This window comes from Protomyctophum parallelum (assembly GCF_964188405.1).
Source record: "Protomyctophum parallelum genome assembly, chromosome: 3".
NCBI lineage: Eukaryota > Metazoa > Chordata > Actinopteri > Myctophiformes > Myctophidae > Protomyctophum > Protomyctophum parallelum.
The window spans coordinates 56,554,339-56,569,057 of NC_139698.1; the positions used below are offsets into that span (position 1 = coordinate 56,554,339).

Here is a 14,719-nt window from a genome sequence, read left to right on the forward strand (position 1 = left end):
CGCCCACAACTTCTTTAAAGACTATTACCTTTTACTTCTTGAACTACTACTAAAGCAACGATGTTGCGAGCCCTAGCTATGCCCTAGCTATGGCGTCTTTTGCCTCCCAGTTCGTTAATAACTGGGCAAGGCTTAAGTTCACTGGTGAGGCTGAGCTCCCGACAAGGGAGTTTGTCGGCAAAGAACTTTTGTTCAAATCGAACTTAGTCTGTGCCAAGGACATCTATTCATTTATTGCTTTGCCAAACCGACGTGAGTTTGAGCTGTGTTTCTACCAGGAGTCGACACTCCGCCGCTTCCTGGAGCAGTATGAGACTGACAAACTGCGGGATGCATGGATAGACTGGTCCATTGAATCCTCAGTCAATATAGGGACAGTGAACGTTGTGGTGAAGTTCTGGACCGGCCGGGTCTCAGACCATGATGTGGATCTGTACCTAAAACGGTACTGTAACATCAAAGAGCAGCCATACAAGCCAGTCGACGAGTTCGGGATCTGGTATGGTGTACGGAAGTACAAGGTTGAACTCAAACGCGACGAAAAAAAACAACGTTTGTCACTGCCAAGCTCTATTTCCCTGGGCCCATACAACGGGCGGATTTATTACCCTGGGCAGCAGACGCGGTGTTTTGTGTGCAACAGCACGGAGCACCAGGTCCGAGAATGCACGCAGGTGAAGTGCTGGAGATGTGGGACTTTGGGCCACAAAGCCAAAGAATGTTCCAATGACGCTGAATGCAGCCTGTGTGGAGAGAGGGGGCACTCTTTCTTCCAGTGCCCTCAGTCCTACAGCAACAAGGCACGAGCAGAGAGGAAAGAGCGAGCCGAGGAGCAGCAGAACCGAGTCATCGGTCTACTGAGGCGCACCAGACCGCCGCCACCGGCTGACGCCAGCACCCCACTGTCGGCTGACAGTGGGCAGAGCCGCACCGAGCCTGCACTACTGGTGATCCCGGGAGACGAGGTACCGGGGGAGGAGGCAGGTCCGGACTGTGCGGAGGAGGAGATAACGGCGATCCAGCGGCAGGTGACTGGTGAGATGGCAGCGTGTGCTTTCCAACAACAAGCCGCGCCTATGAGAGCAGGTCGCGGGGGCCAAGCTAAACGAGACAAAAACGGAATGTATTTGGATAGGAGAGGAGGATCGGAGGCCGGCCCTGCTCATGGAGGTGAAAGAGGAAATGAAAATACTTGGCATTTTCTTTGCTAATAGGGACTGTGCTAAAAATAATTGGGACAGAAAAGAAACTGAAATACATGCCGAAGTTGAAAAATGGAAAGTTAGGGACACAACTTATAAATCGAGAATAGGGATTGTAAAAACATTTATTTTATCAAAGTTATTGTTCCTGGCCACCATTTTTCCGCCACCTGAGAAGTGCATAACAAGAATTAATAGGATGTGTGTACGTTTGATTTGGGGAAACAACCGGGAGGTTACCAAAAGGATTTTTATGTTTAAAAGTGTCAAAGAGGGAGGCCTTGGTGCAATGGACGTCGGCAGCAAAATAATGATTGCTTTCTGTAAAAATGTGGCTAGGGGCATTCTGTGTGGAGCAGCTTGGGTAGGAGACCTCAAAACATGGAGAAAACAGAGAGGCAGGGGCAGACTGTCACTGCCATACTATAAATTGGCATATGGGGATTTCACCACAAAACATAGCAATTTAAATATTAACTGGGGAACCCAATCAAATAAAATAATATATAATTTAATAAGTAATAAGATATATGGAGGTATGGTGCATTTTAAACACTGCTCCCTTGAAGAAAGTAAAAACCTAGTAAATAATTTTAACAGCGGCCTCGTCACTGGAAACATGCAGGACGTTATGTGGCTAACTGCCCACGGTAGACTCCCAACGAGAGCAGTGGTTAAATGGAGTTGTTTTGTGACCACAACCGAATGCCCCATGCCAGACTGTGAAGAACTAGAGACCATGGCACTTGCTCATAGACTGCAATAGGTCAAAAGCAATCTGGAGCAAGATGCACGATATAGGTCTGAGGGTGCCATGCCACAGAGACATTTTGTACGGTATTTTTAACTGCGGAAAAGAAAATTATGATATATTTTGGGTTTGTATTTGTATGACGATTTTTAAGATTTGGAAGACTCGGTGCAAAATGGCAATGGACAACGTGGTAATTGACGCGAACACTGTTTTTAAACAAATTAAAACCGAACTTAAAAGGAAAAAAACAATAGACCTGAAGAGACTGCACACGCACCTAAACTGGCCCACCTTGGCACTGTAGTAATTCTAGAACAGCCCAGACAAATAGTAATATCCTGATGTGACTCCCGGTTGCGTCTACATGTTTTATACTTTTAAATGTTTATACTGAGTGTGTGGCTCTGGGGGTCTTGTCGCATGCCAGCGGATAGACACACATGGCACCAAAGCATGGTGCTATTTGTTGGCGGGTGGCGAGACCCTCAGAACAGCACATGCAGGTGCAGGCATTTGGGCGTTAGGGGGTGCTGCGGATAGTACACATGGCATCAAAGCATGGTGCTGTTCGCTCGCGCTTCCTGGCGCCTAGGTGTCTGTGCTTTTTTATGTAAGTATTATGTATTATGATGTATGTATTTGAGGTTATGTATTATGTATTATGATGTATGTTTTTGATGCTATGTATTTATATGATGACAAGCAGCAAATTTTCAGTATGACTTGTAATTTTGTGGAAATTTAATAAAATACTTATAAAAAAAAAGAAGAGGACGTGGGAACGGCAGTTTCGCCGCAGCCAACATGAGAGCGGTGGCAGAAAGAGCCAGAGAGGCTACTGCTCCCTGTCTTCCAGAGATCGCAGCAGCGGAGGAGACAGAGGAGGCTGTCAGACAACTAGAGAGGGCTGTCAACGAGCTGCTTCCGGCCTGGTCTGATTCCTCAGGCGTGGGGGATGAGGGGGGGACCGGTGAGCAACAGCAGGAGGAGCGAGGCGATGAGTCCGAGTATGACTCGGCAAGCGACGAGCTGAGTAGTGGCAACTCAAGAAGCAGCGAGATGGCGTTTAGTGGAGGGGAGCTCACCCTCGCTGCTACAGAGGAAGAAACACCGAGAGCTTCACAACAAGTGAGTGCCAAACAGAAGCGACTCACGTCGCCTCTGGCGAATGAACTTGACAAAAGATACAAAAGGAAATGAATGCCTTTACTTAACTTAATATTATAATGTCTACACTCTCTATCGTAACTTGTAACGTGAGAGGTATCAAGTCGATGGAAAATAGAAAGATGAAAATGGACATATTACACAACACTACATATGATATTATATGCGCACAAGAGCTGCGGCTAACTGCTCAGGAGGACATTGCAGACGTAACGTTAAAGTGGGAAAAGGGCACTTCAATTATATCTATTGGCACAGATAAGGCTGATGGTATAGGCATATTTTTTAAGAGTAAAGCTGAAATTATAAGAGCAAGAGAAATTATTCCAGGGAGAATCTTATTAGTAGATTGTTTTTATCAAAACTTAAAAATTAGAATTATAAATGTGTATACTCCTCCGGATGCAGCAACGAAAGTACGAATGTTTAAGAAATTATATGAGTTATTAACAGTTGGTTTTTTTACCATACTATGTGGAGATTTTAATGCATACACCGATGATAACGACAGGATTTCGGCTCAACCCTTGAATGCCCGGGCTCGCAATAGGGAAGGTATTGCTCTTAAAGCAATGAGCGAATCTTGTGGAGTGAGTGACGTTTTTAGGATGTTGCATCCAACTGAGGTCGGCTATACTCGCTTTGACACTAATGTCAAGACGAGGATAGACCGTATATATGTAAATGATGATATTATCCCTATATACTATAAGACACGTGTCTTGGTCAATTCAGATCACCTAGCAGTAGTAGTTCTCTTGAGGTTTGGCAAGACAGAAAAGAAGGGGTTTTGGAAATTAAACGTGAACTGTTTAAATAATAATGATGTGCTTACAGAGTTAAAAAAAGAAGTGGTTATTGCCCAAAGCTTAAATGTCTTGACTAACTCATATGTTGATTTATGGGAAATCACTAAAGATAGACTAAGATACTACTTTAAATACAAATGTAAAAGATTGAATCAAGAGCTAAACGAAATATACAGTATATTAATGGCTGATTATATAAATCTAAAAACTAAGACAAATAAAACGGATGAGGATAAGGATAAACTAACTGAAATGGAATCTGAATTGGCCAAACTAAATGATGTCTCCCAGGGCCTCCGCCTACAGGCAGGCATGGGTGACACAAATGCGTCCAGCAATGCACTTTGTCTTATTAATATGCATAAAAAGAAACTCCAAAGTAAACATGTCAGTGCGATTTTAAATGAAAATGGTGATATGGTAGAAGATGAGAAGATGAAAAGAGAAACCGTTAGGAAGCTTTGTGAAAAAATGTACCAGAAAACTACGATTGATGAATATAAATTGCATGCTTTCCTTGATTCCGTTGATTTGAGGGAGGTTGGCCGTAACTCTACGGGTGGGGAAATCACCAATCAGGAGGTGAGGGACGCAATTGTCCAGTTGAGTAAGGGTAAATCCCCAGGCCCCGATGGCCTGCCTAATGAGTTATATCTCTCCTGCACAAACGAATTAGTACATATGCTAACCTCTGTATATAATGATGGGATCAAGGAAGGCAAAATGCATTCATCCTTCTACCATGGTGTTATATCGCTTATATATAAAAAAGGGTCATCATATAACTTAGATAATTGGAGACATGTTACGTTAATGAATGTTGACTATAAGATACTTGCAAAAATAATAGTTAATCGATTAAATACAGACTTGGAAAAACTTGTTGAAAAAGAACAGACATGTGCTATTAAGGGAAGGTTGATGTGGGATAACTTAGGTATTTTAAGGGATATAACAAGTGGGTATACAGATGAGGGTTTCTTTATTATAAGCTTAGATCAAAAAAAGGCTTTTGATTTTATATCCAGAGAGTATTTGTGGGAGGTCTTAAAGGTATACGGCTTTCATCATGATTTTATTAATTTGATCAAATTGTTGTACGCCCAGTCCACAGTGCAAGTTAATGTAAATGGTGTTCTAACAGAGACATTTGAAATTAAGAGGGGTGTAAAACAAGGGTGCCCCCTGTCCGCTGCACTTTATATTTTAGCTATTAATCCGTTATTAAACAAAATCAAGAATGATAAAAGACTCACAGGTATAAAAACTAGTGGTGGAGAGAGGGTCGTTGTTTTGGCCTATGCTGACGATATCACCATCATAATTAAAAACAAGAATGAATTAGACTTTGTACATGAGCACTTGGCACTTTACGAAGAGATCTCAGGTGCCAGGTTAAACCATGATAAAACTGAAGGTGTCTGGTTCGGGAGGGGTGAGGCAAAGCCAAATCTAAATATAAAGGACACGGAAACAATGACAGTCCTCGGGGTAAAGTTTAGTAATAATGGCAGTTATGAACAGAACTGGGATAATAAAAATAAAGAAATAAAGGAGGACTTAGAAAAATGGGAAAACAAATCTTGCTGTTATAGAACAAAGATTATAATTATTAAGACATATGTCTTGGCAAGACTGCTATTTTTGGCGACTATTTTCCCTCCCAAGGACCAGACACTGAAATACATAAATAAAACACTAGTCAATTTCTTATGGGGAACCACTAGGGAAGTTACAAAGAGAAACTTATTATATAAGAGTAGAAATAATGGAGGCCTTGGGGCTGTGGACTTAGGACTTAAACTGAAAATTTCTTTTTGTAAAAATGTAGCAGCTGGCTTTAAAAGGAGGGCTATGTGGATAGGGGAGGCTCTGAGCTGGACCAAAAAGAAGGGTCGGGCAAGAAGCTCCTTTCCGTATTTTAAAGTCATGTATGGTGATTTGATGTCAAACTCTGCACATTTAAATATTGACTGGACTGCTATGACTAGTAAATGTATATATGGTAAGATATGTGATGACTTATATGGTGGCATTTTTCCCTACAAATATCTGGATGAAAATCAAAAGCGGGTGTGTATTAAAATTTCTAGTAGTAAAAATATCTCTGAAAAGAACAGAGACGTCATGTGGCTGGTCTCCGGGAGAAGACTAGCTGTACGAGCAGTTGTAAAATGGAGCTGCTTCGTTAGAACCATTAAATGCCCAATTTTAAATTGTGGTGCAGATGAGACAGTTGAACACCTGCTAGTGGACTGCCAAAGGTCTAGCTTTGTATGGGGGAAAATGCCACAAATTGGTTTTAAACTTAAGATCAACTATAATGCTGCCATGTATGGGGTGTTCGAAGAAAGAATGTCTGCTGTGGAACAAGATTTTTACTGGTATGTAATTTGCACTGTGGTAAACAAACTGTGGAAAACCAGGTGTGCCATGGTAATTCACCAGGAGACCATCTCGGGAGAGGTGGTCTTCAAACAAATCCAAACTGAACTAAAAAGACAAAGAACTCTTGACACACGAAAAAAGAAACTGACACCATGGCACCTACTAACATTGTAAAAAAAAAAAAAAAAAAAAAAAAAAAAAAAAAACTTTTGTATTGAAATGCATTGATTTATATATTTTTATATTTTTGTAACTTATGTGTATGTGTAATTTTGCATAAACTGTAAACCCTGAATAATTTTCAATAAAGTATATATAAAAAGGAAAAGGAGGCAAGGGACTTGGAAAGGGAGGCGCCAAGCGCCATCGCAAGGTGCTTCGTGATAACATCCAGGGAATCACCAAGCCCGCTATCCGCCGTCTGGCTCGCCGTGGCGGCGTGAAGCGTATCTCCGGTCTGATCTACGAGGAGACCCGCGGTGTCCTCAAGGTGTTCCTGGAGAACGTGATCCGTGACGCCGTCACTTACACCGAGCACGCCAAGAGAAAGACCGTGACCGCCATGGATGTTGTATATGCTCTGAAGAGACAGGGACGCACTCTGTACGGATTCGGAGGTTAATAACGCTGACTTGATCTACCAACAACCCAAAGGCTCTTTTAAGAGCCGCCCACAACTTCTTTAAAGACTATTACCTCATTTTATACTTTATTGAGAGCCAGTGGTGAGACACTTTGTTGTGGAGCCTCTACCACAAAAGACTTGTTGAACAACTTTAGAATAAGGTTGAAACTGACACAAATCCTCTGGCCTTTAATGAATGGGTTTGCGTGCTGTTAAACCACACACACACACACACACACACACACACACACACACACACACACACACACACACACACACACACACACACACACACACACACACACACACACACACACACACACACCCATAGAGCACCGAAGTCTGACGTCACTTTCAGTAGAGGGCGTCAGTCCCCAGGTTCATGTATTTGTTTAGTTGCATTGAAATCGCCATAGGATGATTTTTAGATTGCTTCATATAAGAACTGTGTTTGAAAAATTAACATGTCATCCCGGCCGCTTCACTCATATGGATATGAAGAATCAACTGACTGAGAGAAAACGATAATGTTACTGCTGCTGAATTAGTTAGATTTTCGCTAGAAGCAGACTGTATCATATATGAGTGACTGACTGTTGCAAACTATACAGATCACCTCCCTAACAATAACGCCGAGACAGCTTGTTTATTTTTGGACCACAACGCTTATAGTAGACGATATTAAGATCACCCCATGTTATTCTCCATAGAGAAATTACTTCCGCGAACCAGGGGAATCGTCGGGATGAGCGAGTTATGTCAGGACTTCGGTGCTCTATTGCCCCTGGAGGGGTAACGAATACAATAGTTAGGATATGAAACATAATAGCAGATCTACAAGCTGACAGTGCAACACATTGAAGCAGATGTAGGCCTACATGGCATTACGAGCAGACAGGGTGGAGTAGTACAGAGCCAACTCAGTTCAACCTTCCGAAGACAGTAGCCTCTGACTGAATGTAATAGTTGGAGCCACAAACTGACAATCAAATGTTCAAGTTTATTGGTAAACATCATTGCATAACTATGAATTTGGATGTTCCTTACAATTCCAGACAAGAGGACCGCTCTGTATAAATCAAACAAAACATTATCTTTATTGTCAATGGCGTTTTTAAAACAAACATTGAACTAAAAACAATTAATTATCCCTTCATTGTCAATACATGGCGTTTTTAAAACAAACATTATAGGAAGGGATAAAAACAACTATCAAAACAACACAACAGTTTCTATTACTTCTGGTAAAGCTTGTACTCTCTCTGGATGAATGATGGTGCCAATAAAGAACATGTTAATTAATGTAGTAGTTAATCCGGTTCCTGGTTTCAGCAGGCCGGTTTCTGTCAGGTGGGACCTGAGGCCTGGACATGACACCCACTCAGTTTATCATTGTCTTACGTTGCAATATTCAGAATACAGTGTTTCCCTGTATAGTTAGGTAAAGTTAGTTTAAATTGTGGCAAATTAATTAATATGCAGATATAGATATACCTTTATAATGGGGAAATGTGGGTGTCATAGCAGCAACAGCAGTCATAAACACATTATGATAAAAAAGGGGCTTCAAATTATACATTTACCATACATATTAATAATGTATAAAGGGGCTAGTATATTTAGACCCTCACAATGTTACAGGGACAATAGAGCACACGAGCGGAAAACGTAATACAGAAAACAAAGACACTTTGTGGCAGGATCAGCCAATCATATGCTAGGATCGAGTCCCACGCTTCATTTGCAGTGGCTCTGTATAAATAGTGGTACGAGATCGTCCTCTTACACATTCTTCACTGCAACTGAACTATTCTATTGAATACAAGCACGATGCCTGAAGTAGCAAAGCCAGCGCCCAAGAAGGGCTCCAAGAAGGGCGCCGTCACCAAGACCGCCACGAAGGGCGGCAAGAAGCGCAGAAAGGGCAGGAAAGAGAGCTATGCCATCTACATCTACAAGGTCCTGAAGCAGGTCCACCCTGACACCGGCGTCTCTTCCAAGGCCATGGGCATCATGAACTCCTTCGTCAACGACATCTTTGAGCGCATCGCCGGTGAAGCCTCCAAACTGGCTAACTACAACAAGCGCCGCACCATCACATCCAGGGAGATTCAGACCGCCGTCCGCCTGCTGCTCCCCGGTGAGCTGGCCAAGCACGCCGTGTCTGAAGGCACCAAGGCTGTGACCAAGTACACCAGCTCCAAGTAAACTGTTCTGTCTGCTCTAAACACAACGGTCCTTTTAAGGACCACCCATCTTTTCCAAGAAAGGGTTTATCCAAATACTATAAGCAAATGGCCATTTCAGAGCCTGTAGGTTAAACGCAAATGTGCTTTACAGACTGTCTGCTAATCCAGTTAGTCCAGGTCAGTAATCTGACGCTGATCTGAATAGCAATGCTATAACACTAGGTATGTAACTTGTTAAAAGTACTGTGCATTAATCAACAAAATGATTGCTATAAATAGTGTTCAACATTATGAAGCTTGTCATAATTTCATATTCGCTCCACTACAATAGTAACAACATGTAAAATAAAAAAATACATGGCAAATTGATCAGAGTTAAATACGTATTATGCACTGAATCATACTTACTTGGAAGTAAAATCGAGACGGTATTAGCATTGTAAATTAAAGCAACAAACTAAGCAACTAGACAAGTGTGTGAGCAGTGACCCTGTTCCTGTTGGGGAAGGGGGCAGGAAACAAAGATAACAAGAAACAAGTTTATATTGTTTGGGTTTTTCGTGTTTTTATTTTTAACCTATTATAATCTAAACTGTGGATAGATTAAAATATTACGTCATGTTTATCAGCCAACCATCTTTTTAATGTGCATTTAAAGTTTTCGAAGGAACAGATCAGCTTGAGGCAAGTCATTCCACTGTAGTGCTGCAGAATATAGGAAAGATGATTTTCCCATATTGCTGTAAAAATGGCAGGGGTTAAAATCAGTAGGGCTACCTCTGGTGTAGTGCTGTACAAAGCAAGTGTAGAGTTTTGGTGTAAATCTAATCTACATAAGTCAGTGGCTTCTCAAGGTGGGGGTTGAGCATGTTTCTAGTATTTGTGGGGGTATTCAAAGTGTGCTAAATGTATTGTCTAACTCTAACACACATGTGCCACAGTCAAATCCTCAGTGTCAATGTACCCATGTGTAACTCATTTTCTTATCCTTATTTCTTATTCATACCGAAATATATTTGTAAAACAAATGTGACATCAATACATGAGCTAACATAACTGGGTTTGGTACACAATGTTGGTGCGTGGCATTTCAAAGACCTTTCTTGCAATATAGTGTGCCAGGTTTTATCATGTAGTCCAAAAGCTGACAGGCTTCTTTTGTTTAAAAAGGGACATTTGGTATATAGTATTTTTTTTATTGGCCTCAAATATTGTATACATACATCCATGATGTATGTATACATGCTCACCGGCTGCCGGCATTCAGCTTTGTTTTGCAAGAAAATGCTGCTATTTGTACCAAAATGACCACAAAAGCTTTATACCCTGTATAACATGTATATAACGTTGCAATGTATATCTCTGTTTGCAAAATGCTGTACCCCCTCCAAATATATACTTTTCCCATTTTAATTTGATTTTGACACTTGCTTTGGCAATGCAAACACAATGTAAAGCTCATTTGAAATGAATTGAATTGTGTCGTTATTATAGACTATTCAAACTCTAGACGGACCTGGCCCAAAATTATTAGTGCAGTCGAGCCCAGCAGCCTGCAAAAACTCAACAGGACTGAAAATTAAGGCCCGGCCCTGGGCCCTCATCAAACCCTGTACACTCAAGAGAATGTCCCCGCTATCACCCTTTAGATCTCCATATACTGTATGGAGCTGACCTGTTCTGACATTCCATTATGTTGATCAAACCCTGTACACTCAAGACATTTTATGGCCACTACAGAATTCATTCCATGTTGATCTGACCGTCCATGCCAAAGCACCAGCGCTCTCCCAGCAGTCTGCCATCAACAAGGCAAATGCGTGCACGCAACCTCGCCCTTTAGCTTCTCGCCCTCATGCGTCTTACTGGTTTTATTTAGAGCCCAATGATGAGTTAATCATGAAATGTTTTGCAGCATGACACATTGCATCATGAAGTATTTAGGCCTACCTAGATGTGTGTTTTCTCCATAATCAAATATACAGATACAATTGATTGTAGATTTAAACACGCTTAGTTTTCTGATCACAGTGAGTCATTTGTCCAAAATTTTCCCAACAAATGGCATTCTGTCATTGGAATTTGAGATCAACTCCACCATCATGCTTTCCTTGAACAGGAGTGTGTTTACTTTCTTTTTTTTTATAAGTATTTTATTAAATTTCCACAAAATTACAAGTCATACAGAAAATATGCTGCTTGTCATCATATAAATACATAGCATCAAATACATACATCATAATACATAATACATAACCTCAAATACATACATCATAATACATAATACATACATAAAAAAGCACAGACACCTAGGCGCCAGGGAGCGCGAGCGAACAGCACCATGCTTTGGTGCCATGTGTACTATCCGCAGCACCCCCTAACGCCCAAATGCCTGCACCTGCATGTGCTGTTCTGAGGGTCTCGCCACCCGCCAACAAATAGCACCATGCTTTGGTGCCATGTGTGTCTATCCGCCGGCATGCGACACATGTGAGTGTGTTTACTGCGGTCAGAAAACATTATATTTATAGCAAAATGGATGACATAACAAAAGTATAGTTTATGGTATCGCGTCACCAGGAATGTCTACTAAATTGATTGTGAGTATTGTTGTTATTACAACATAGTTACTTTAGACTATGTTAGAAGCAAAATGACAGAGGCAACACTGTGCTCTGACTGTAGAAGGGTGATGTTTTGAGGTTATTACTAAAAAGGAATGAACTGCTTTCATCTTAGATATATTCATGACAGAAAGGCACATGTGTGTTAACTGGTCAGGTATTTGACGCATTAAATAATCTACACAGTATTTTGTTATAACTTGTTTTAATCGAGGAGAAAACACAAGTGGCACAAGAGAGAAGAGGGCCTGTGTGTGTTGACTCTACATGGTTCTCATGTGGTGTTTAAGTCCAGCCCCTCTTCAGAGCGTTCAGCATCATTCTGTGAGAGTTTACTTGAGGAACAACAGCAACCTACTATCTGAGACAATAATGGCAGAAGTCGCACCAGCACCAGCTCCGTCACCGGCCAAGGCCGCCAAAAAGAAGGCAGCACCCAAGAAGACCGGTCCCAGCGTCGCTGATCTGGTTGTCAAGGCCGTGTCCGCCTCCAAGGAGCGGAGCGGTGTGTCCCTGGCTGCGGTCAAGAAGGCTCTGACTGCCGGTGGCTACGATGTTGAGAAGAACAAGGCCCGCGTTAAGATCGCCGTCAGGAGCCTGGTCGCTAAAGGCACCCTGAACCAGCTCAAAGGTACCGGTGCGTCCGGCTCTTTCAAAATGAACAAGAGTTCAGAAGCGGTGAACGTAAAGAAACCTCCTGCTAAGAAAGCAGTTAAAGCAAAGAAGCCTGCTGCAACCAAGAAACCCGTAGCGGCTAAGAAGCCCAGGAAGGTGTCAGCAAAGAAGCCCTCAGCCACAAATAAATCACCCAAGAAGCCAGCCGCCAAGAAAGTATCAGCTAAAAGCCCGAAGAAGGCCACCATGAGCCCCAAGAAAGTGGCTAAGAAGCCCGCAGCAGCCAAGAAAGTTCCAGCCTAGAAGCTTGCTAAAGCATCAAAGAAGGCACCTCCCAAAAATAAGTAAACTGCCTGCTCCATCTTTATACCCAAAAAAGGCTCTTTTAAGAGCCAACCACATTGTTTTATAAGAGTATCCTATCTTTACTGTTTATGTAATTATCACTGGAATAATAACCAGTTTAAAAGGTTCCTGCTTTTTATAATGGGCATAAGGATTTACAATTCTAAATGTATTTACAATTCTGCTATTTATGCTGATGTTCTCCCAAACTTTTCACCCCTGACACCTATTTTATTAGTTATGGATTCTTGCAAATATCCTCATCCCTATGAATATTGACAATTTTTTAATCCACTTTGCCTTGGATTTTGGTTCAGTGTTTTTTTCAAAATAACATTTATATTCAGTAATGCCATTTAAAATGTAATAGTAAAAACAGATAATGTGTCCACCTTTACATCATCAGAATTATCTCATTGTGCAATTTAAGTTGCACAATGCCTAGTTACAAAAATAAGCAAGACATGAAGTCATGAAATGTATAAATAAATATGACCCAGTGCAAATGTTCGGAAGGGTAGTCATAATACATAGCATACATAGCATAATGAAAGTTTGACATGTTTGCCTTATACAGGATGTCAATGGTATGGTCACATATGGACAATTGCTCAATACCGACAGCCGGTCAGCAAGTGTATTCATTAAGACCAATACAAAAAAATATATATACCAAATTTCCCACCCACAACCCCGGCTGCCCTAATGTGGATTTAGTCACTGAAAAAAATAATACAAAAATACAAATAATGCGATAAAGCTACAGTAGCTACAGTGTGTGTGTGTGTGTGTGTGTGTGTGTGTGTGTGTGTGTGTGTGTGTGTGTGTGTGTGTGTGCGCGAGCGCGCGTGTGTGTTGTGGGGGGCGGAGTTAGTAACGCCCACGCAGCCCACAGCTCGCTCTGTATGTCCTCCCTTACGTCCTCAGAACACAAATAAAAGGGCACGGCGCTGAGCTTTCAAATCACTCAGTTTTCTAACTGCAACTACAGCTGAACTCAAAAAATGTCAGGCCGAGGAAAAGGAGGCAAGGGACTTGGAAAGGGAGGCGCCAAGCGCCATCGCAAGGTGCTTCGTGATAACATCCAGGGAATCACCAAGCCCGCTATCCGCCGTCTGGCTCGCCGTGGCGGCGTGAAGCGTATCTCCGGTCTGATCTACGAGGAGACCCGCGGTGTCCTCAAGGTGTTCCTGGAGAACGTGATCCGTGACGCCGTCACTTACACCGAGCACGCCAAGAGAAAGACCGTGACCGCCATGGATGTTGTATATGCTCTGAAGAGACAGGGACGCACTCTGTACGGATTCGGAGGTTAATAACGCTGACTTGATCTACCAACAACCCAAAGGCTCTTTTAAGAGCCGCCCACAACTTCTTTAAAGACTATTACCTCATTTTATACTTTATTGAGAGCCAGTGGTGAGACACTTTGTTGTGGAGCCTCTACCACAAAAGACTTGTTGAACAACTTTAGAATAAGGTTGAAACTGACACAAATCCTCTGGCCTTTAATGAATGGGTTTGCGTGCTGTTAAACCACACACACACACACACACACACACACACACACACACACACACACACACACACACACACACACACACACACACACACACACACACACACACACACACACACACACACACACACACACACACACACACACACACACACACACCCATAGAGCACCGAAGTCTGACGTCACTTTCAGTAGAGGGCGTCAGTCCCCAGGTTCATGTATTTGTTTAGTTGCATTGAAATCGCCATAGGATGATTTTTAGATTGCTTCATATAAGAACTGTGTTTGAAAAATTAACATGTCATCCCGGCCGCTTCACTCATATGGATATGAAGAATCAACTGACTGAGAGAAAACGATAATGTTACTGCTGCTGAATTAGTTAGATTTTCGCTAGAAGCAGACTGTATCATATATGAGTGACTGACTGTTGCAAACTATACAGATCACCTCCCTAACAATAACGCCGAGACAGCTTGTTT

At 42.0% G+C, this 14,719-nt stretch overlaps 3 protein-coding genes across 3 annotated transcripts; all 3 read left to right on the top strand.

Moving 5' to 3' along the window:
* Positions 1-8,775: 8,775 nt before the first annotated feature.
* Positions 8,776-9,153, top strand: LOC310855448 (histone H2B 1/2-like; the record flags this gene model as incomplete). Its single annotated transcript, XM_083760466.1, has 1 exon — positions 8,776-9,153. The coding sequence occupies one exon, from the start codon at positions 8,776-8,778 to the stop codon at positions 9,151-9,153; it is 378 nt and encodes a 125-aa protein (XP_083616592.1).
* Positions 9,154-12,130: 2,977 nt separating this feature from the next.
* Positions 12,131-12,676, top strand: LOC310855446 (histone H1-like; the record flags this gene model as incomplete). The annotated part of the gene is made up of 1 exon (XM_083760463.1): positions 12,131-12,676. One exon carries the CDS (start codon positions 12,131-12,133, stop codon positions 12,674-12,676), a length of 546 nt encoding a protein of 181 aa, XP_083616589.1.
* A 1,046-nt stretch (positions 12,677-13,722) lies between these two features.
* On the top strand, positions 13,723-14,034 carry LOC310855798 (histone H4; the record flags this gene model as incomplete). Its single annotated transcript, XM_083760944.1, has 1 exon — positions 13,723-14,034. The coding sequence occupies one exon, from the start codon at positions 13,723-13,725 to the stop codon at positions 14,032-14,034; it is 312 nt and encodes a 103-aa protein (XP_083617070.1).
* Between the last annotated feature and the right edge of the window lie 685 nt (positions 14,035-14,719).